At 41.0% G+C, this 24,078-nt stretch overlaps 1 protein-coding gene across 2 annotated transcripts in view; it reads left to right on the forward strand.

Moving 5' to 3' along the window:
- LOC140398200 (serine/threonine-protein phosphatase 2A 65 kDa regulatory subunit A beta isoform) overlaps nucleotides 1–24,078 on the forward strand; it is a 62,429-nt gene that overhangs the window by 27,034 nt on the left and 11,317 nt on the right. For both annotated transcript variants that reach the window (XM_072486565.1, XM_072486566.1), the window contains exons 4-11: nucleotides 254–486; nucleotides 1,591–1,738; nucleotides 6,641–6,796; nucleotides 7,628–7,742; nucleotides 9,299–9,369; nucleotides 15,037–15,171; nucleotides 17,247–17,420; nucleotides 22,602–22,662. In XM_072486565.1, coding sequence (XP_072342666.1) covers nucleotides 254–486; nucleotides 1,591–1,738; nucleotides 6,641–6,796; nucleotides 7,628–7,742; nucleotides 9,299–9,369; nucleotides 15,037–15,171; nucleotides 17,247–17,420; nucleotides 22,602–22,662 — 1,093 coding nt within the window. The remainder of the gene's footprint in view (nucleotides 1–253; nucleotides 487–1,590; nucleotides 1,739–6,640; nucleotides 6,797–7,627; nucleotides 7,743–9,298; nucleotides 9,370–15,036; nucleotides 15,172–17,246; nucleotides 17,421–22,601; nucleotides 22,663–24,078) is intronic.

Here is a 24,078-nt window from a genome sequence, read left to right on the forward strand (position 1 = left end):
TATATTAATGGAAATCCTTTTATGCTCCATTAGATAACTCCTGAATTTTTGATGTTTTTCATTATTTTCTGAATCCATATATATTTTTTGCCTTTCAGTATCTCTGTGTCTCTTTTTCCTTTATTCTTAATTCCTGTGAATTTGCTCAAGAATTCATCTGAAATAGTTTTCTTTTACACTGTTTCCATCATTTTGGTGGCAGAGAAATAAATTGTGGCCATGCATTTCACTTTAATTCTTTCTTTCTCTACAGCCTCCCTTGGAAAGCCTTGCTACCGTGGAAGAAACTGTGGTACGAGATAAGGCTGTTGATTCACTGCGAGCGATTTCCCATGAACATTCTCCCGCAGACCTAGAAGTCCATTTTGTGCCACTGGTCAAACGTTTGGCTTGTGGTGACTGGTTCACATCCAGAACATCAGCCTGTGGTCTTTTCAGTGTCTGTTACCCTCGGGTATCCAGCACTGTAAAAACTGAACTGCGCCAGTGAGTATGTCTATCACTCTGTGCACATTTTCATGTCGGATTCCAAATTAAAAGTGAACCAGAAACGCTGACTTTTACAGTGACAAACCTTCTACTGTATTGGTTTCAACTGCAGTATGGGACTTAATTGAAAGAAATAGAAGCGGTCTGCTTCCATCACGAAAAACATGATTTATTTCAGTGGATAGGGTTAGTTTCTAGGGAATAGCTGTAAATCACGTATTGCAGTGAGAACCTGTAGTAAGATTCACGTTTAATGACATTTGCACTTAATATGTATGTAGTTTTGGGGAAAGAAAGAAGTGAACGATACTAAGGGTGGAATTTTACCAAAAAATGTCAAAGTGTCAGCCCCGGCGAGAGAAACTGAATGTCTGTTGGCGGGATTTCTCATCTAATCTTGAGCCCCTTAGAGAAAAAAGTAGTTAATGCCGTCACTCTGATAAGGGAGGGACTCAGAGCTGGGAACGGGCTTCAAAGGGCTCCCTGATCAGCACTGCAGCCGAAACGACACCGTACTCTAGGTGTAGCCTCACCAGCACCCTATACAGCTGCAACATAACCTCCCTGTTTTTAAACTCCGTTCCTCGAGCAGTGAAGCATTTGCCGTCTTAATTATCTGCTGCACTTGCAACCAATTATTTGCGATTCATGCACAAGGACACAGCAGCATGCTGCAATTTTTACCATTTAAATAATAGTCAATTTTGCTTTATTCCTACCAAAACGGATGACCTCACGTTTAATGGACTGCCTGCCTATTATTTTTTCTTATGTTTGGGGCAGAAATTGTATGCAGAAATTTCTTTTTTTTAATAAAATATAAATTTAGAGTACCCAATCAATTTTTTCCAATTAAGGGGCAATTTAGCATGGCCAATCTATCTAGCTTGCACATTATTGGGTTGTGGGGGCGAAACCCACGCAAACACGGGGAGAATGTGCAAACTCCACGCGGACAGTGACTCAGAGCCGGGATCGAACCTGGGACCTCGGCGCCGTGAGGCAGCAGTGCTAACCGACTGCGCCACCGTGCTGCCTAAAAAAATTTCTAATATATAAATGAATCATCAATTTTGGTTGACATTGATATTTTCTCTGCAGGCATTTCCGTAGCTTATGTTCAGATGATACACCAATGGTTCGCCGAGCTGCTGCATCAAAGCTGGGTGAATTTGCCAAAGTTCTTGAGCTGGAGTTTTTAAAAAATGATATTATTCCGCTCTTCACTTCCTTGGCTTCTGATGAACAGGTATGTAGTTACAATACAGCATCCCGATTCGCAATTCATTACTGGGTCAATGGGTGCCAAATATGGGCGGCACGGTGGCTCAGTGGTTAGCACTGCTGCTTCTCAGAGCCAGGGACCTGGGTTTAATCCAACGATGGGCAGGTTGGGTGGATTGACCATGCTACAATTGCACCTTAGTGTCCAAAGCTGTGCAGGTTAGTTGGGGTGGCACGGAGTGGGGTTCGGTCGGGTGCTCTTCCAGCGGGTCAGTGTAGACTCGATGAGCTGAATGGCCTTCTCTTGCACTGTTGGGGTTCTATGATGGGAAACCTCGACAGAAGATCGAATCCATAGAATCCCCACAGTACAAAAAGAGACCATTTGGTCCATCGAGTCTACAGACCCTCTGACACAGCACCCTACCTAGGCCCAATCTCCCGCTCTATCCCCAAAACACTCTCACCTAACCTGCACATCTTTGGACTGTGGGAGGAAACCGGAGCACCTGGAGGAAACCCACACAGACACGGGGAGCCCACACAGACACGGGGAGATGGTGCAAACTCCACACAGACAGTCACCAAAGGCCCAAATTAAACCTGGGTCTCTGGCGCTGTCAGGCAGCTGTAATCGCAACCGTACCACCCACTTAACCATGCCCAAATAATCTTGCTATCATTCAATTTTCAGTCACAGATGCCTGACTTCTCCATGATTGTTTCAATTACTAAATGCTACCCCATCCCAACCAGTCACATGAATCTTCAGTCTTTATATTGGAAAAGAAGATTTTTCCGCTAGATGCCATGATTATCTCTCTCTCATCTATCTTGCCGAAGCTGCTGTGACCCTCATGTTCAAATGGTTTCTGTATTCAATTACTTATATCAACAAGAGTCCTAATTTATTCCACATGTGATGACGTGCTCCATGAAATATTTCTCCTATTTCACATAGATGCTATAATATGGAACAGATGGCTCTTTTAGAAAGCTGGTTCACTCTAAACTCACTGGAGCAAATGTGCAATCTGCACACAAGTATAAATTTTATTTTACTGTGGGTTACCATTGGATGGATGCAGTGTATAAATTGCATTGGCGAGGATCAGGAATGGAATATAATTGATTGGCTCAATTATCATTGATAACATGTTAAACACCTCCTCTGTGGGATTTGTTTTGTTTACAGAACCGTCCTTCCTTGTGCTACCCTTTTTTGCCAACCTTTTACCAGTATAAATTTCTTGTCCACGTTGTTAAAGGAAACTGCCCATGTAAATGTGCCATGCTATAATTGCATCATCCTGTCACTTCTGAGGCTGAGCACTTCAGTGATGAGCCGATCCTCCTCATGGTGAGGAGCTGTTAACGTTCCAACCGTATTTCACCAAGAGGCTACACTTTGTCTTTCCTCCCTGTTGTGTAATACCAGGGTAGATCAACAAATTATGAGATATACAGGTGCAGTGTCTCAAATTTGGCTACCCAAAATTGGTGATGTCCGAAACCCAGAAACTTAAAAAAAAATCTGCTATGTGGGAATTTTAATTAGTATTAGATGAGTAAAATAACTTGCAGCTTGTTTGACTAGTTGCTGCTGCATTGGCACAATGATGCACTGACTAGCTTTTAGCTTTGTGTGCTTGTCTTCTCCAGCACTCTAGTCTGAGCAATTCTTGACCCCATGAGGCCCAAACTGTCTGTCATTAAACTGGCAAGATCCATAATCTGGCACTGCCTGGGCCTTGAGAGCGCCAGTTTTGAGACTTTGTACCTGTAATTACATATCGGATATAAGTCATGTCTCATGGCTAAAATGAATATCTAATTTCGTTTTGGCAAGTGATCTATGAATAATGCAGTTATTCTCCATTTGTATCTTAAGCATTTCAGAGATTGTTGGCTGAAAAATCAAGGTTTAACCAATATGCACCAGGTTCAAATACCCCCATACAAATAGTCCACTTGAGCAAAGGACTCCGTATAAGTTTGATCGTTTACTCAGCTGTCAAATGGACATCTGCAGTACTTGGAAGTCAGAAAGAGACCTGCATGAATGATTAGTCTTTGTCATGATACCGGGACTTTGAATGGAAGGTGAACGTGCCCTACCTTACCTCACTGTTCATTAAGAAGTGACTGCGGAGCTTCGGTTTTTTTTTGCATTAATTTTTCTGTTTACGGGCTCCCCTGGCTAAGCAGTTTAATTCTGTGAGCAGATGAGCCATATGGACCAGAAATTCCAGGCTTGATCCCTGATCTGTGCTGACTTAGGTCACTGTGGCTAAGTTGACAGGAGCATCAATATAATCCGCCTCCGTTCTTCTGTTGAAGGAGTAAGAGATCGGGCACGATTCCATTTTGTGGTCAATATGCCCCATGGAAGCATGCGTTTGTGGATGAGGACAGGATTATCTTTGTCCTTGGTTACAAGCCTACCAAAACTTACTGTCAAGGTTCATGGGCAAATATTGACCATTTGGTGGATAACTGGTCCTCGAATCATACCCAGCAAGAGCGGAAGGAAAAACGTGGTTCGTAAAACATCCTTGCAACCTGTCTGATAATACTCAGATCAGCATACGTCTGTCAGAAATGCCTTTAAACATAATCCATTTTAAATTTCCATGTTTGCATACATACCAGCATGGTGCTGCCGAACATGTTGGAATATAAATATACCTATTGCACTCCAGTTTGTTGGTGATGGGGTCTTTCTGCAATAATAAGAACATAAAAACGAGGAGCAGAAGTTGGCAATTCAATGCCTCGAGCCTGCTCCGCCATTCAATACGATCATGGCTGATCTCATCTTGGCCTCAACTCCACTTTCCTGCCTGTTCTCCATAATCCTTCAATCCATTAATAATGAAAAACCTGTCTATCTCCTCAAATTTACTTAATGACCCGGCATTAATGACTCTGGGGTAGTGAATTCCACAGATTCACGACCCTTGGAGAGAAGTGAACACTCCTTATCTCTGTTTAAAACCCGCTACCCCATCGTAAAACTATACCTCTCGTTCTATATTGCCCCACAAGGGGAAGCATCTGTTCTACATCTACTTTATCTTATATACCTCAATTAGGTCGCCTCATTCTTCTAAACTAGAGGGAGTATTGGTCTAAACTGCTGAATCTCTCTTATAACAATCTTTATTAGTGTCACAAGTAGGCTTACATTAATACTGCAATGAAGTTACTGAGAAAATCCCCTCCCTAGCTGCCACGCACCAGCACCCGTTCGGGTACACTGAGGGAGAATTCAGAATGTCCAATTCACCTAACGGCACGTCTTTCAGGACATGTGGGAGAAAATCGGAGCACCCGAAGGAAGCCCACGCAGGCACGGGGAGAACGTGCAGACTCCGCACAGTGACCCAAGCCAAGAATCGAACCTGGGACCCTGGTGCTGTGAAGCAACTGTGCTACCCCTAACCTCTGGAGTCAATATCATGAATCTCCTTTGAATTACCTCTAATTCAGCTACATCCCACCTCAAATAAGGGGACCAAAACTGTACACAGTACTTCAGGTGCAGTCTCACTAATGCCTTGTACAGTTGCAGCAATACTTCCCTACTTTTATACTCTATTCCTTTAGCTATTAGGGCCAAAATTTCATTTGCCTTTTAAACTTTTTTCCAATGAAGGGGCAATTTGGCGTAGCCAATCCACCTACCCTGCACACCTTTGGGTTGTGGGGATGAGACTCACACAGACATGGGGAGAATGTCTAAACTCCACACGGACAGTACCTGGGGCAGGGACAGAACTCGGCGCCGTGAGGCAGCAGTGCTAATCACTGCGTCACCGTGCCACCCTCCATTTGTCTTCCTTATTACCTGCTGTACCTGCATGCGTCAAGAAACAATCTCCATGAACTCTCCCTCGAGGCTACCGTTGCCAGTTTGATTAATCCAGTCCACATGCATATTAAAATCATCCATGGTTATTGTACGTTTCTTATAAACCTCCTACATTTCCTGGTTTATACCGTGCTCCACTGCAGAACTACTGTTTGGGAACCTATAGAATATTTCCACCAGGGACTTCTTTCCTTTGCTATTTCTTATTACTACTCAGACTACTTCCACGTCTGGATCTCCAGTGCCTATATCATTTCTCACTACAGCACTGATCCCTTCCTTTACTCGCAAAGCTAAACCACCTCCTTTTCATTTCTGTCTATCTTTATGAAATACTGAGTACCCTTGGATATTCAACTTCCAGACCGGATCTCCTTGTAACCATGTCTCAGTAATCACCCCCAGATTATACTCCTTTGTGTCTATTTGCGCAGTTAACTCATTCATTTTGTTCCAAATTTTTTGTGCTTTCTGGCACAAAGCCTTTAAGTTTGTTATTTTATCACATTTCCCTCTTGTCTGATTCCTTGGTGCAATATGACGTTCACACATTCTGTCCTTTTTATTTTCTGATATCAATCCACCTCATCACTGACCTGCACGCCTATCTTCTCCTTTAACTTAAAATTTTTAAATCCCACATTTAATTTAAAGCCTTATCTACAGCCCTAGTTATGTGATTCGCCAGCACAGAATAATATGACCGAATCTGTTAACATGAAGAGTTTATTGATGAGATCACTGTTTTGCTAATATGTACTTCTGTAAAGTTTATGTTTATTAAGGCACAGCGGTTAGCACTCCTGCCTCACGGCGCCGAGGTCCCAGGTTTGATCCCGGCTCTGGGTCACTGTCTGTGTGGAGTTTGTACATTCTCCCCGTGTTTGCTTGATTTCGCCCCCACAACCCAAAGATGTGGAGGGTAGGTGGATTGGCCACACCAAATTGCCCCTTAATTGGAGAAAATGAATTGGATACTCTAAATTTATTAAAATAAAATGTTTATTAAGAACCATTATGGCCACTGTTTTGAATATTGTTTTAATTCCACAGGATTCTGTGAGGTTACTGGCAGTAGAGGCTTGTGTGAGCATCGCCCAACTATTGCCCCAGGAAGATCTGGAAGCTCTGGTGATGCCTACCCTACGGCAAGCAGTAGAGGACAAATCATGGCGTGTTCGCTATATGGTGGCAGACAAATTTTCTGAAGTGTGTATTAATTGCATTTAAATATATTAATTAGTTCAAAAGACATTAGAATTAAGATCAGACAGATTAGCTCAGCATCATTGTAAAATAACCACAGTTACCAATATGATGCTGAGAGTTGTCTAAAACATTGGGGTTTGGGCAAAGGGGGAGAGGAAAAAATCCAGGATGGTCAAATTCTAAGTTCATTTAATTGACTTTCCATAAAATAAATGAATTTTTAATTTTTTTAAAACCAGATCGAATTGATGTGTTGTATTGTCAGATGTGATTTTGGAATTTGTATTTTTTTAAGATATGATCTGAGATTTGGAAACCTGCTGTTATAAGATTCTGTTAAGTGCACCTGTCAAATGCTGAAAGAACTTGCAATGCATTAAGAATAATTCTATGGAGGAGCTGTAAAGGAGATTATTTAATAGAAATGCTAAAAATTATGAAAGCTTTTGGTGAGAGTAAATAAGGAGGAACTGTTTCTACCAGTGGCGGGGCTCCGATGCGAGCGACAAATTTAAGATAATTGGCGAAAAAACCTGAAGGGAGATGAGAAACTTTTTTTAAGCAGCAAGATATCGACAAGATATCAGTGCCAAAAGGGGTAATGGAAGCAAATTTCATCTTGAAAATGGAATCAAATAAGTAGTTGTGCAACTCCAAATTCCCTGTCCGTGAACAACCTCACTTTGGACCAAGATCTAGCACTATATTGCGGAGTTCTTTTTGAAGCTAAAATGGAAATCTATGATCCACCATTATACATTACTGAAAATCCTAGTGAATCTACCTGACATATTTCTCTTTAACACTCATTTCATTCTCCTTGCCTCGTAGCTTCAGAAAGCAGTAGGTCCTGAAATTACGGAAAATGACCTGGTCCCAGCTTTCCAGAACCTGCTAAAAGACTGCGAGGCTGAGGTCCGTGCAGCTGGAGCCAACAAAGTTAAAGGTTGGTTAAGAACGTTCTCTATTCTCATATTCCTCTTCCAGTCCTTTGTATTTAGCGGAGGACTGAGGAGTGCGGAATATCGGGGTGCTGTCAACCGGGCTTAAAAGATCCCTAGTACTTCTTGAAAGAAGACCAGCAATGCTCTCTTCCCATCCTCCTCAGCTGTCCTTTTTATTCCTCAACCATCATCAAATTAGATGATCTGCTCATCTGTAGCATTGCCTTGCTGTGATTAAATTGCCTAATACCAAAGCAGTGGCTGCATTTCAATAAAAGTACTTCATTGGTTCCAAAGTGCTTGACGACATACTGAGGTTACAAAAGGCGCTAAATGAATCCAAGCTATTTCATTCTTAATCATCTATCAATAAGGTATTAAATTCGGTATGCTTGCCAGCCAAATCTCATTGGTGGGATCACAGAAAGTACTGTAGCTGGATTGGAAGAGTTTGGTTAGGGGTGTGGCTATTTCAGGAGTGTTTGAGTATTATATCTGGGATGTTGATACAGTCCAGTGCCTTCAGCTGTTTCTTGGAATGAATCTTAACTGTTTCAAGATTGGCATGTCTGATGCAATGGACCTCAGAAGGAGGTTGCGTTAGATCATCAGAGAAACGGGCTGATGAACCCTTATTGGGAAATATTTAATATACTAATAATTGTCGACTTGTATGAACTGATTCACCTGTTAATTTCAGATTTCTAGCATTTATCGTTTGTGTTTTCATCAGAAATCTGAGTTTTGTGCTGCAGCTTTCTTATATCTGTTACATGATGTATCTTACACCGTGGGGCAATTTTGCATATTTTACCAGTGATTATATTACAGAAGATAGATTTAGAGTTTTTTTTTTAATAAGCGCGAACCGGCTCAATAAAAGGTGGAAAGATTGGTTCTTCTGTAGGTTTGCTTACCCAGTGAATTTTATTTCATCCCACAATCTGTCTTAGATCTTGTATCTTGAAATTAGCTGGATAAATTAGATTTGCTCTTTTGAATTGTCTAATTGCCAATCACACTTTTGTGATGGCCACCGCCTTGCTGCGAATTAGTGTGGAAGTGGAGCTGACGCTGATAAATATCATTGAATCAGCCATCTGGCTTACCGCCATAACTCAAATAATTTTGATGTGTCTGCCAACATATTTCGCCAGCCGTCCTCCGTACTGCAGCTGATACTGTACTCTTCATTGATGCCAGATCACTCTTTGAATCAATTTGCATTCTTTGCACTAATGCAGCTTTGCCAAGAGTAAACAAAGAGGGAGTTTGGCAATTTACTGCCTCCTTAATAGCTCAATGTTTAAGCTACAAATGCCAGCCTTGTCTATCTTATACTATTTAAAATGTATTTTAGTATCTTAGACTTTGCACGTTTCTTTGCCACCCTCTTAAAAGATTTCCAGTGCTTTTGTTTAGCTGATAAATATTGGTAGGTATGCAGCTTAGCTGTGTACTGAGTATTTTGCTTAAACTGTTTTAAAAGTTAACAGGTTATGGTAAGTGTCTTCTTTCAGTGAGAACCGTGCATTAATGGTACTATATTATATTGCAGATTTTTGTGAAAACCTGCCAGCAGATTGCAGAGAAACTGTCATAATGAACCACATCTTGCCATATGTTAAGGTAACGTTTTCTCAAGTTGCAGTTGATTATGCAGCTTAAAATTGCTTCAAAGCTGATTAGATTGTTGAATGGGAAGCAGGTGTCAACAGTAGATTGATGACTTATAGGGCAGCATGGTGGCGTGGTTAGCAGTGCTGCCTCACAGTGCCGAGGACCCGGTTTCGATCCTGGCCGTGTGGAGTTTGCACATTCTCCCCCTGTCTGTGTGGGTCTCACCCCCGCAACCCAAAAAGATGTGTAGGGTAGGTGAATTGGCCATGCTAATATGCCCTGTATTTGGACAAAAAGAATTTGGTACTCTAAATTTATTTAAAAAAAGATTGGCACCTTTATATCCAGTCATCTTTGATCACCAAACTTCTAATAATTGAAAAAAATGTGAAAGTTTGAGCTTGTTAATGTGATTCAGAAAGGTACACAACCTTGTTTACATGAATAAATGTTGACTCCTGTTGCAAAACCGTCTCTAATCTAAAAAACTGGACTAAAATATGCCCCATCATCTCCCAAGACACTGCGATACTGCATTTCAACTTTTTAATTGTGAAATAGTGGGGTAGACCCCACAGTGCACAATGCCACCAAAATACACGAGCGAAGGAAAATTAGGCAAATTGGTGATGATTAGGTGATCTCAAGTTTGGGTAGGAGGATGAAAGTTGGAAGAGAGAAGTTCCACGATATTACAATTTCAGGAAATGATAAAAGAGAGTTGGACTTAAGGCAGGATTTTCCCATGGGTTTCAGGAGCCCAAGCCCACAATTGCCAGGGATGAGACTGGCGGGACAATCATCCTGAGGGTGACCTAATCGCTGCCTCCATGCTCACTATGGTGGGCATGCTTCCCATACTGCCAGTGGTGATCAGAGGTTCCACAGCGCTAGAGCCTCGATAGCCCTACTGGGAGATTTGGACATTGCTGAGGCAGGTTGTGGACCACCAGAGCCCTTGGAGCAGAAAATTTAAATGACTATTTCAGGTGGCCAAGCTGGCAGGCCTCTGGCAGAAGTGTTCAGGCCATGGATGCAGCCTATCCTGCCAGTGGATCCTTCTTTGGGGCATGGAGCCTCTGGCTCTGATGGATCTTCAGGCCAGCTTAGAGGGGCCACCTCCATGGAGCTGGTGACTTCTGTCAGTGAGATGCTACTGGGTTGGTGGGGCTAAAAAGTCCTACTTTTGTCTGTAAAAATGGAAATTGGCACAGCCAATCTATTTCCCGTCACCTCAGGACCAGGAAAGTCCAGCCCATAATTTCAACATAATGAAGAAACAGGAAGGAACATGTGTGCAGTAGCACCTGTCGCTTAGTCACAAAAAAGAAAGTTAAGAGGATTACCAACCTCTAATGCTAATAAGAAGGATCAAGTTTGCAACAGAGATTAGCTGTGATAGACGAGAGGGATAACATTCAATCGTGAACTTTTTCTTTGTATCTTGTTTGGACATACAAGATAGACAAAATATTCATGCTTGAACAGTTTGAACATGGGCGTTACAATTTCTTGTGGTGTATTGAAAGTGTTTAGTATGAAATTAAAAAAAGCAAATTGTTAGCAATCGAGGAAATATGTGTATACCTTGGAGTTGCAATTAAGGTCAGAAAAGCTTTTGAGTTCAATAATGTATATAGAAGAACGACTAAGGATGCAGTTAAATTGGTAATTGTTGGCCTTGGGGGAGACTTGAAAAGTTGCATTGGTGAATTAGCAAAACTTGAAGGCTTGCTTTGGCTGCTGGCATCTTCCTCATCCCTCCAAATCCTGGTGTTTATTTTAATCAGATTGGGAGAAGTGGTGGGCTCCAGGACAAGTACCAAAATGATTTGAATCTGTGCACCCAATGATGCAAAGTGGCAGCTTTGATTAAAAGACCAAATTAAGAGAGAAGCTTGAGACCTTTTAATTTCATCTCCTCTGCTTAGTAGCTCTTTATGACCACATGGCTGAAAATGATAACTTACCATGTGGAATGCATTTCACAGTACACTGATTCCAGTACTGCTGTAATCATATACCCAAGTTAATGAGCCTTGAGGTTAGCATGAAATTCAGGCTCTGAATTTTCACTACTTTTTTGTTGCAGGAACTGTTCTTGGCAATTCTGCATGAGAATGTTGGCTCATTTTTCATGGTTGAAAGTTGACTTTCCCACTTGACATTTTGTTGGACAGTTTTTTTTTTCAGTTTCACTCGCTGAAGTGTCTAAATGCACTTCCATCCACTTGTGTATATGATGGCCCTTGCAGTTAGGCGCTGTAATGAATCTAAGAAAATAATATTTGTTTAAGTTTCAGAAAATAGTGTATTAATAATACCAATTGTTGGAACAAAACTATCAATGATCTGTCCAAATTAATTTGAGTGTATCAACTTTCCAGTGCTATTTTGGAATTGGCCAATAATTTAAGTTTGTGCTAGTTGTCACATATCTAGATTCTGTTGGTAGCACAAGGTGCAAAGATTACTTGTACTGAATATGCATATTTGGCACTAATAATTCCAAGCTGCTTATTGTGTTTTTATACAAGATGAACATATTTTCCATCCATTTGATAAATATATTTATTGCTTCAAAGCACCAGGGTCCCAGATTCAATTCCCAGCTGGGTCACTGTCTGTGTGGAGTCTGCACGTTCTCCCAGTGTCTGTTTGGGTTTCCTCCGGGTGCTTCGGTTTCCTCGCACTAGTCCCTAAAGATGTGCTGTTAGGTAATTTGGACATTCTGAATTCTCCCTCTGTGTACCCAAACAGGCGTCGGAATGTGGCGACTAGGGGCTTTTCACAGTAACTTCATTGCAATGTAAGCCTACTTGTGACAATAAAGTATATTGTATATTATATTACATTATATTATATATTATATTATAGGTGGTGCTGGACTAGGGAGAGAGTTCAACACACTTACTCCACAGAACCACTTAGTAGCCTGAGCTTGAACTACGCCATCTATTTAACATAGCAAATTGAATGAAAAATGATACATAAATGTGAGGGAAAATTATGACCACTTGAATTAGATTTGTGGACAGGAATTACACACAAACACAAGGTTTTTAATAATGTATGAAGAGAAATTAATTTATTGTCGAACTGTCTGTGCTCTTTTATTTTTGGTTCGTTTCCTGAAGGTGCAGCCTCGTACTTAAGGTATGGTACTGTCTCATGATCCAGTATCTTGGTGTAGCTTCCAAGTGTGATCCTGAACCGCCCCGATTAACGGATGATTTGATTTTAGGAGACATCAAGATCCCTTCCAAACCCCACTGTTAGGCTATTAAAAATGGTTTGAAGAACCTGGAACATGGTTAAACCCTTTCAGTTCTATTATTCGTCGTAAGAGAGACCAGGGATTTTAGGTGGCTACCTTGGCATGACTCCAGTTGCTGATTTTGAGGATGTTAACAAGTGAGAATGCAATTGCTAATCTTCATTTCTTTCTGTGTTTGAAACCAGTGGGTTTTCTCTTGTAAGAAATCTGACTTATCTCTAATTGTGTGTGGGTGACTTTGCTGCAGTTCTCACGTGATTGCGTGATGTGCTTTGTCTTCTTGTTAGGCGGTCGATCTATCAGACTGAAGATAATGCAGTGAAATACATTGTGTGTCAGTTAAAAATGAAAGAATGGAGAGGAACCTGTTAGAAACTGGAGTTTTAGAAATGTGAGAGGACTGTTATCCAGATTTTGATTTACACTTTGCTGGAATTCATTGTTATTTTCAGTGCTCCTACTCCTGTATTCTGAATATTATAGGCCAAAGCACATAAAGACAACTAGATCATCCAGTAAAACGCTTCACAAAGCACAACCATCCAATTTTGAAAGTAAAGTGTCCCCATCTTGTATGACCAGGTGAGATGGGGTGAGCTGGTTCCCCACTTTTCAAACTCAGTTGGTCACAACAAAGGGTTAATTTTATTTTTCACGAGGATAGCTTTTTCCAAATCGCAATGTATTTAACTACTTAAGCTGTGACCAATAAGGGGCCAATCAAAATCAAAGAAGGGGCACATTTATTAACCATTAAATCTTAAGAAAAATAATAAAAATGTGTGTTGGGCCCTCATGCAATGTTACGACACCTGGGCAAGTCCACGGTCAATTCCAGCCCCACTTGTCCCTGAGTCACAACCCAAGTGAATTAACCAATAATTCTTATAAAATACCCAACGTCTTTGGCCCTTGTCTGCCCAGTAATTATAGTCACCAGGTGTGTAAGTTGAAATACAGTTACTCTTATTTATGACAAGAATATAGATGAATGTGCAGCTGAATAACAACAAGCTAACCTACTACCTCCTTTAACTGCCCCACCCTCTACTCACACATGCAGACAAGGAGACAAACATGCTGGGGGGGGGGTAGAGTAAAAATAATAAGGATGAAGGTTGAAGGAGAGTCACTTGAGTTCTTATCGAGCTTGAGGTTCACATTACGGCCTATTTCTTTCTTGAGACACTTCCTCCAGCATCAAATCCTGCTTCCAGCTTGTGGTTTGACTTTGGGACTTTGCAGCCTCCAGCGAACGGTGCCCCAACTTGCTGGAGAGAGAGTCAGCCCTCACTGGCCTTCTGAATAGAGTTTAGCTGGATTGTTTGGGAGAGACTTAAGTGGAACCCTCCATCCAAACTGCAGAATCAAAAGTGAAACAAAACTGGAAGTTTGTGACTCAGAACGTTCCAATGGGATCAGATCCAATCTCCACCTGTTACAGTGCACAGCACAATCTTTTGGGCCCATCCTTGGCCATGAGCCAAATTAATCATACCAAGTCGGCACTAACACTGGCCAATTGTCCATCACCAGTCTAAGTCAAGCACAGCCTTCTGCATCCTACTGTTTAAATTAAAGGTACAGCCTGCTTTACCATCTATAAACATCCATGGATCAAAAATGTAACAGCAAAAATAAAGAATAGGCAAAACTAGGGCCAAGCAGGAACACACAGGAAGGACCCTTAACAGCAGACATTCAGGGACGCGCACAGTGGTATCAGAAATAAGGAAAGTTAAGAGTTTGATTTTTTTTTTTAAAGGGAAAAGAATATACAATTAAGTGTTCTTTAGGCTGGGAAATCTTGCGTTAAATCATTCGTTGCGTATATCTAATGCCATCTGGGTGGTTCAGTCTGTCGCAGCCATTGTTTCAATATCTATAATTTGCATTTTAAGTTTCTCCTCAGACAGAGTTTCACTGGCTGTCTGGATTATAGGAAATATCTTTCTCTTTCTTCCTTCACACTCCCCTGAGGCAGATTTGTTTGTTTCTCACCTTCACCTTGGAATGTGGCCTTGTATTTTTGAGCAGTTTGCTCAGTCTCAGTTAGAATTGCAAAATGTCCGGTCAGTTCAAAATGATATTTTCTTACATAAAAACTTCATGCCAATCGCAATCCAATTTATAAAAAAAAAAAGATTTTGCTTTTGTAGTTTGATTACAAATTGAAAATGGTTTGTGTGAAGCTAGATGCATTGTTACCTAGTTTAATTGCACCATTAAATGTTGGCATTTTGTGGTTTAGTATTTATAGAAATATGGACAGAGAAAGAGTAATTACAACCCCACTCAGATGTAATAAACAGAAATGCAAGTTTGCTTTTGTTTAACTTTGGTTAAGTTGCTCATCATGATTCGGCTTTTATTTCATGATTATCTGATTTCTTTTTCAGGAACTTGTGTCTGATACTAATCAACATGTGAAGTCAGCCTTGGCCTCTGTTATTATGGGTCTGTCCACCATCCTGGGCAAGGACAGCACAGTTGAACACTTGCTTCCACTGTTCTTGGCTCAACTCAAAGATGAGGTAATGATTATACAGTGCAGCAAAACTAGCATAATGGTTTCAGAAGACTAATGCGGTAATAGATAAACCAAAATTATTTCAATGGAACACTTAAGCTGTCGCAGTTGACTGCTCACACAGGTGATCAGTAAAACTGATTTCACTGTATAAAAACCATTCTTATTCAAAGTGGAAATGAGGGTGGTCAATTTTTTTACAGGCCGTGAAGCAATTGTAGATAAACATGCCACTTGAATAATTATTAGTCCTGCATCTAAATGCTGGAACTTCTAGCCCGACAGTTTGACAAAAACTGAAGGTGATGAAGGGTATATGTGCTTATCTTGAGAAAGCATCCTGGTTTAATATGACAGTATGGTGGTTTGACAGAATGTAGTGTAAAAATAGTACTGATGCATTTTGTTAGTTATTGTGAGCGATTCATGGTGGAAGTGGCAATTAATCCGTATTCATCTAAATGCCAGCTTGTTGGGTAACGAATGTGTCTGGCATTTGTAAACTGTTACTAATTGATTGTAACTGCAGCCTGTGTAATGGTTCAGAATCTCCTAATTTGTGCTGAATGAATTTAAAGAACAACTGCAGCCACCGACAAATAGTTTCCAGCTGTGCAGTTAGATACGAGTTTCAGATGGATTAGAGTTGCAAACTCTGCTGCCCTTCACCTTGCCCCACACTGGAATGGTGGCCCATATATAATCAATTTCTCTCTCCTCACAGAGAGAGATGCCATTGTATACTATAGCTAATTGCTGAGAGTCCATCTTCAGTACATTCATAAAATGGTCATTGGCTTGCATGGGAGCACATCTGACTATGGTGCCGAACAATTTTACAAAATTATTCTGTTAAATTACAAAATCTTGTTTCTTGGCCTAAAGATGAATTGCCCATGATGTGCGGGCGCTTTCCCTTTAAAAAAAATAAAATTGAAAATCCAGCACATCCTCTTCAAACGTGGCTCGAATTGAGTTTTTTTACAAAAACTCTGCCCAATGCAGTTGAAAGTAAACTTAGTTTTAAAAAAATAAATCTTTCAAATTGCTGTCCCTCCTTTTAAAAAATACTTGAAATGGACATGGGACATTGTTTTCTTATTAATTCAACAGTGAAAAAAAAGTTGATCTTTCACATTGTATACACAAATTCCACATATGTGTTCTTATTCAAAGTTGTTTTAACTTAAATTATTTCTTCAATTGAAATGGAATTATACAAAAAAAATTCAGAATGGCTAAATTTGAGCTGCTGGATAACTTGATTTCAATGGTAGACTGGAGTGACAAAGTGGAAAGTGCATCTTATTATGTACTGGTTCATCACCATGTGGTCAATACTGATCAGAATAAAGGAGGACAATGAAAATTGAGGTACCCAATGGGCTGCTACCGTTAAATGCCATCTCCTGAAACAAGGATCCCAAAAACTTTTCCTTTACCCCTTCAAGATTTTCATTTGGGAAAAACAAAACCCGATTGAAGGGAATGCAACAATGCAAATATTTCTTGTGTAGGTTATAGTTTCCAACTGCAAAATAATGATCTTTCATGTTTCTGGAAACTTTCAGTTGTGCTTGGAAGATAACTTGAAAGTCTTACTCTTGCTCTGAGACTTCACTTCAACCTTCCCTTTTGATTACCTGCATCAAAGAAAATGCATGCCGCAGCCACGATGGTTTAATATTGTACCATTAGGCTTCTGTGACTCATTCAGGGTCATTTACTGTTAATTTCTGCAACTGGCTGCAAACCTTGTTCACTTCTTTTAAGGGCTTTATCAGTGAAACACTGTGGTAGCAAGTTCAATTTGGAAATTTTGATCTTCAGCAAAGTATAATTTTTGGAAAAAGCTACCCTAATTTGTCCATTTGTAACAAAGCATGCATATGTTGACTTTTTTTTGGTCAATACTTTATGAATTTTTAGATAACTCATAAGAGGAGGAAATATTTGAGTGTTGATCCATCTCGAGTTCTACTCTGCCCTCATCCTCTGTTCTCCGTGTCTTTGAGGTACAGGCTGTTGATTTGCTCAGCTCGTCATTTATAGCAAAGTAAGATTGTCTATTTCCTCTAGTGTCCGGAAGTTCGTTTGAATATCATCTCCAATCTGGACTGTGTGAACGAAGTGATAGGAATTCGCCAGCTTTCACAATCCCTTCTGCCAGCCATTGTGGAATTAGCAGAAGATGCCAAGTGGAGGGTGCGCCTGGCAATAATCGAGTACATGCCTCTGCTTGCAGGACAGTTGGTAAGTAGTGCCTTCCAAATGATTTTGTGAACTGTTAACAATTGTTTAAAATGTATAGCCCCGTTTGGGAGTTCGCTGCTCCAGAAAAATGGTTCGATCTGAATTCTCAAAGGATGCATTCACCTATATTAGAGTTATTTTATTTTTGTAATTTGGAAAGATCTGACTTTGAGCATGTTTGAGTGGCTTTGCTCCCTCAGCAGCAAAAAGAAACTTGACCATGGTTATGCATTCCTGTAACAGTGGGGCCGTTGCTGTTTGTCATTTTTATCAATGACCTAGAGGAAGGCGCAGAAGGGTGGGTGAGTAAATTTGCAGACGATACTAAAGTTGGTGGTGTTGTCGATAGTGTGGAAGGAAGTAGCAGGTTACAGAGGGATATAGATAAGCTGCAGAGCTGGGCTGAGAGGTGGCAAATGGAGTTTAATGTAGAGAAGTGTGAGGTGATTCACTTTGGAAGGAATAACAGGAATGCGGAATATTTGGCTCATGGTAAAGTTCTTGGAAGTGTGGATGAGCAGAGGGATCTAGGTGTCCATGTACATAGATCCCTGAAAGTTGCCGCCCAGGTTGATAGGGTGGTGAAGAAGGCCTATGGAGTGTTGGCCTTTATTGGTAGAGGGATTGAGTTCCGGAGTCTGGAGGTCATGTTGCAGCTGTACAGAACTCTGGTACGGCCGCATTTGGAGTATTGCGCACAGTTCTGGTCACCGCATTATAGGAAGGACGTGGAGGCTTTGGAGCGGGTGCAGAGGAGATTTACCAGGATGTTGCCTGGTATGGAGGGAAAATCTTATGAGGAAAGGCTGATGGACTTGAGGTTGTTTTCGTTGGAGAGAAGAAGGTTAAGAGGAGACTTAATAGAGGCATACAAAATGATCAGGGGGTTGGATAGGGTGGACAGTGAGAGCCTTCTCCCGCGGATGGAAATGGCTGGCACGAGGGGACATAACTTTAAACTGAGGGGTAATAGATATAGGACAGAGGTCAGAGGTAGGTTCTTTACGCAAAGAGTAGTGAGGCCGTGGAATGCCCTACCTGCTACAGTAGTGAACTCGCCAACATTGAGGGCATTTAAAAGTTTATTGGATAAACATATGGATGATAATGGCATAGTGTAGGTTAGGTGGCTTTTGTTTCGGTGCAACATCGTGGGCCGAAGGGCCTGTACTGCGCTGTATTGTTCTATGTTCTATGTTCTAACACACAGACCCAGAAAGTTCCAGTTTAATCTGCACCGGTTAGCTGATCTTCGTTGGGATGGCAGTGTTAAATTGAAATTGATATCATTATATGACTGATTGTGGTTGTTGGCATCCCTTTGTCTGCAAGAAATGCTGGGAATGCAGCTGCAGAACTTTGGTGATGTCAGATGAGGTGATTTGAAAACAATTCTGAGAGACCGGCTTAATCTGCATTTGGGGAGGCAAGGACTATTCAGGAACAATCAGCATGGTTTTATTAAGGGGAGGTCATGCCTGACCAACTTGATTGAATTTTACGAAGAGGTGACCATGTGTGTAGATGAGGGGAATTCGTTTGACGTAGCCTACTTGGACTTCAGCAAGGCTTTTGCTAAGGTCCCACATGGGAGACTGACAGTGAAGGCAAGAGCCCATGGGATCAAAGGCAAATTGGATCCAAAATTGGCTGAATGGCAGGAAGCAATGCGTGATGGTCGAGGGGTGATTTTTCTGACTGGAAGCCTGTGGCCAGTGGTGTTCCGCATGGATCAGTATTGGGGCCCTTGCTGTTTATGGTTTATATATGAACCATATATAATATATGATTTAGATATGAATGTAGGAGGGTTGATCAGTAAGTTTGTGGATGACACAAAAATTGGTGGGGTGGTAAATTGTGAGGAGGATAGCCTTCGATTACAGGAGAATATAGACAGGAGGTCCGATGGGCTGATCAGTGGCAAATTAAATTCAATCTGGCTAAGTGTGAGGTGATGTACTTGAGCAGGACAAGCAAGGCAAGGGAATACATGATAAACGGCAGGGAAGCACCGAAGATCAGAAGGATCTTGGTGTGCATGTACACCGATGCCTTAAGGTATTAGAGCTGGTGGATACAGTGGTTCAGATGGTCTATGGTATTATGCCTTTATTAGCCGAAGCACAGAGTTTAAGAGCAGGGAGGTTATGTTGCAACTGTATGGTTAGGCCACAGTTAGAGTATGCTGTGCAGTTCTGGAATTCACATTACAGGAGGAATGTAATTGCACTGTTACGGGTGCATAGGAGATTTACCAGGATGTTGCCTGGGCTGGAGAGTTTTAATTATGAAGAAAGATTGGATAGACTTGGATTGTTTTCGTTGGAGCAGAGGAGACTGAGTGGGCACACGATTGAGCTGTATAAAATTATGAGGAGCATAGTTAGAGTAGACAGGAATAAACGTTTCCCCTTGGTGGAGGGATCAATAACCAGGGGGCATAGATTTAAGGTGAGGGGCAGGAGGTTTAAAGGAGATGCAAGCAATCACATTTTACCCAGAGGGTGATGAGAGTTAGAACTCGCTGCCTGAAAGGATGGTGGAGGTAGAGACCCTCATAACATTTAATAAGTATTTAGGTGTGCACTTAGGTGTGCAAGCCGAGGGCATACAAGGCTATGGGCAAAGTACTGGGAAATGGGATTAGACTACGTCAGATGGTTGGTTTTGAGTGGCTCAGACGCGATGGACTGAAGGGCCTTTTCTGTGCTGTATGACTCTATGACCCTATTTACATTTCTTTTGATTGAACAAGTTGACTGTGGAAAGGCAAATTCTTCCCTAAGTATCATACGTGAAGTTTCTCCTTGCTGGCAGTTCCAGTTGATCAATGCGGAAGCCTTGTCTGAAGGTGAAGGGCAGTCGCCTGCTTTGGAGCTTATACAACCTATGTCATTGGCAAATTCCTGCCCATAACTGGTGTCGCCATTTGCATGAGTTATCAGCTAGAATTTTGCATTTGTCGTGATTGATGTTGAGGCTTTCATATCTATTTGACAATATCTTGAATCAGGAACTTTGGGCAGCCTGCTGGTTTCTTGGCATGGGCTACCTCTCAGATAGAATATCCTTGGGGGTGTGTCTTCCATTCTATCGACAAGCCCTTGATAAAGAACTGGCCACTAGATAGACTACAAAGTATTATCCTGTCCTCCCACACCCCAGCTGTATTCAATTCGCAGTGCAGAAATATTTATTCAGTTCCCACTTAAAATAGGATCCCAAGTCATCTCCCAGTGTGTCTGTCCGTATACAACCAAGGTTTTAAGTTGACTGAAAAGACAAATAACCTAAGCAGATTCTTGTAAATAATGACCCATAAGGGGACCTTTTTTGTATAATCTCTACAGCCTAAGGAAGTGACCAACAGTAGCTAAGATTCCAAGTAGCTGCCAGTTTCCATATGAAGATAGTGGAATAGAAAGATTTTCTTGGGAAGATGAACAAAGCTTCCTGTCTGTCATGCAGTGCTTTGTAGTTCATTATCACAACTGTTTAGTATTAATGTTTTAACAGAGGGTCTTTATAAGTAAAGAGATAATATGGCCTTACTGTAAGCAGGGTACACAGATCATGCATAATTGAAAGTACAGCTGCATGGATACCAGTGGGAGTGTTTAATTGGTTTCTATGTGAAATTCGTAATCATAGAATCTTGCAACTGTGCAGCCATACACTCTGGGAAAATCATAGATTGTCTCATGTAATTGAATCCACTCCCAAGATGTGAAACTGTTTTAAATTCAATTGGGTAGAAGTTTTTTTTAAAAACAAGAAACCAAATAATATTACTATGTGATGCCCCACTGCCATAGTGGTATGGCCTTTGTAACTCCAGCAATGCAGTGCAAGTAAAATAACTTATCACTAATTTATTTTTAAAGTCGTGAAATTAAAAGCATCTGCTGTTAGCGGCCTGGCTTGACGATACAGTGGTGGCAAAAAACTTTGCAGCTTCATGAGAGTTGAATGTTCTCTATACCATTTAGATATTGGATTTATTACCGTGGAGTTGATGAGTATTATTGCAGTAAAATATTTTAACTGCTTTTATACCCAGCGAAAAATAAGCAACTCATTTCCTGATGGGGGAGGGCCATTTTAAAAAGGGTTTTCCCTCTTGGATGGAAGTCTTGCATACTATTTAGGTGCTAAGCAATTTATTTAAGGATATTCAAAATTATTTGATGTAAGTTTTTTAAAACTGAAATAGCACATTGGTATATTTTGTAAAACTGTTGAAGAACTTGTTATGTGGGGGAGGCAGTGGTGTAGTGGTATTGTCGCTGGACTAGTGATCGAGAGACCCAAATTCATCCTCTGGGGACCCGGGTTTGTATCCCGGCATGGCAGATGAATTAAATTTTTATAAAAAGGCTGGAATTAAAGGTCTAATGAAACCATTGTCGTGGGGAGGCATGGTGGCACATTGGTTAGCACTGCTGCCTCACCGCACCAGGGACCCGGGATCAGTTCTGGCCTTGGGTTAATGTCTTTGTGAAGTTTGCACGTTCTCCCTAAGTCTGCGTGAGTTTCCTCCGGTTGCTCCGGTTTCCTCCCACAGTCCAAAGATGTGCAGGTTAGGTGGATTGGCCTTGCTAAATTGCCCCTTAAGTGTCCAAAAGGTTAGGTGAGGTGACAGGATAGGGTCGGGGCATGGGCCTAGATAGGGTACTCTTTCCAAAGTGCAGACTCGATGGGCCGAATGACTTACTACTGCACTGTAGAGATTCCAAGATTGTCGTAAAAACCCATCTGGTTCTCTAATGTCCTTTTAGGGAAGGAAATCTGTCATCCTTACCTGGTCTGGCCTACACATGACTCCAGATCCACAGCAATGTGAACTCGTAAATGTCCTCCAGAATGGGTAATAAATGCTGGCCCAGCCAGTGAGGTCCACATCCCGTGAATGAAAATAAAGGTGGAATAATTTGACCTCCTATGGTTCAGTGCAGATCTGCCGTTAAGGTACTGAAATTAGTTGTTGGGTATCTGCTATTAAATGAGTCTTCTGAAAGCACTTTTACATAAGTTTAAAACATTTCCAATAAACCTGTTTGGAAAACACACAAAGCACATTAATTATTTTGCTTACTACTGAAGCGATAAAATAGGCTGCTAGAGCTTCAAAGTGATGCATTTTTTCCAATGACGTTTTTTTGTTTTCAATCTATTTAGGGGGTAGAGTTTTTTGATGAGAAGTTGAACTCCTTGTGCATGACGTGGCTGGTGGATCATGGTGAGTATAGGCTTCATAAAACATTGCATTTGCTGTCGAAATACTTCTGCTTAATTTTCTTGAGACCTGCTCAATCGCTTTATTCGGCATCTTTGCTTTAGTTTTAAATTCCTTAAAATTAAAGACAGTTCTTTTCTGGCCTGAAATTACCTGACACAAGGTTCCATTCCTCTTGTATTTTATCTTAATATGGTTTCTGCCAAAGTGACTTTGAACTCTGGTGACTTGTGATTGTGGTTTAACCAGCAAGGGGACACTTTGGTGAGTCATATGGTGGGAGCAGTAAATGTTAGGCTTGGGGGAAGGCAACCTAATTGTAATTGACTGCGATGTTGGCCTCCTTAGAGAAATGCAATGTTACTGTAAGCTCAGCCACTTGTATAATTTACGACTTTACAAGTTTTAATTTATCTCTTTGACTCTTGGTTGCAAAGGTGAAGATTTTATGATAGAATTTTGATATAGTGTGTATATATGGCTTTAGGAATTGTTAAGCTTTTGGCAGCCATGATGATTTACAGTATGTTAATACAGTCATACAGTTACATAGAATTTACATGGAATGTTCACCGCTGGTGCTTTTTTCCAATATAATTGACCCCCCCCCCCCCCCCCCAAATCAAATCTTGTATTAGATTAAGTTTGTGACGCGTACCCTAATTTAGAGTTCCATTTTCGGAACGATCTGGGCAATGTCAGGGAGATGGCAGGTAAATCCTGTTTTAATAGATTAATGGCCATAGAGTCTGCCTGTACAAAGGAAGTTTGTACTTTTAATTCTGGGATCCTATTTCTCTGTTACACTCCCCAACATTTCTAGATGAATAGATAATGAAAGTGACAGCAGTGTTGGATCAGTTCAATCTCTAATCCGGTTATTTAAGAGAAGAATATAATCATGAATGTAATAAATTGAGTTTTGATTAAAGACTTGAATATTCCACAATGGTCCAGCTAGCTGTCAGAATTATGGAGTTGGCTTCTTTTTATCAAGTGGCTTTTTTCTCCCCAAAAACTACTTCAATTCCTTCACACAACACTTCATGTCTTTATAAATGTCCATTACAGTTAACTTGTAAATTTCTGGACTGCATTGTAAATTAAACTTTTCACCATTTAATGCATATTTTGCAAGTACTTGATTATCATAGATTATCATAGAATTTACAGTGCAGAAGGAGGCCATTCGGCCCATCGAGTCTGCACTGGCCCTTGGAAAGAGCACCCTACCCAAGGTCAACAGCTCCACCCTATCCCCATAACCCAGTAACCCCACCCAACGCTAAGGGCAATTTTGGACACTAAGGGCAATTTAGCGTGGCCAATCCACCTAACCTGCACATCTTTGGACTGTGGGAGGAAACCGGAGCACCCAGAGGAAACCCACGCACACACGGGGAGGATGTGCAGACTCCG

This window comes from Scyliorhinus torazame, chromosome 21 (assembly GCF_047496885.1).
Source record: "Scyliorhinus torazame isolate Kashiwa2021f chromosome 21, sScyTor2.1, whole genome shotgun sequence".
Taxonomy (NCBI): Eukaryota; Metazoa; Chordata; class Chondrichthyes; order Carcharhiniformes; family Scyliorhinidae; genus Scyliorhinus; species Scyliorhinus torazame.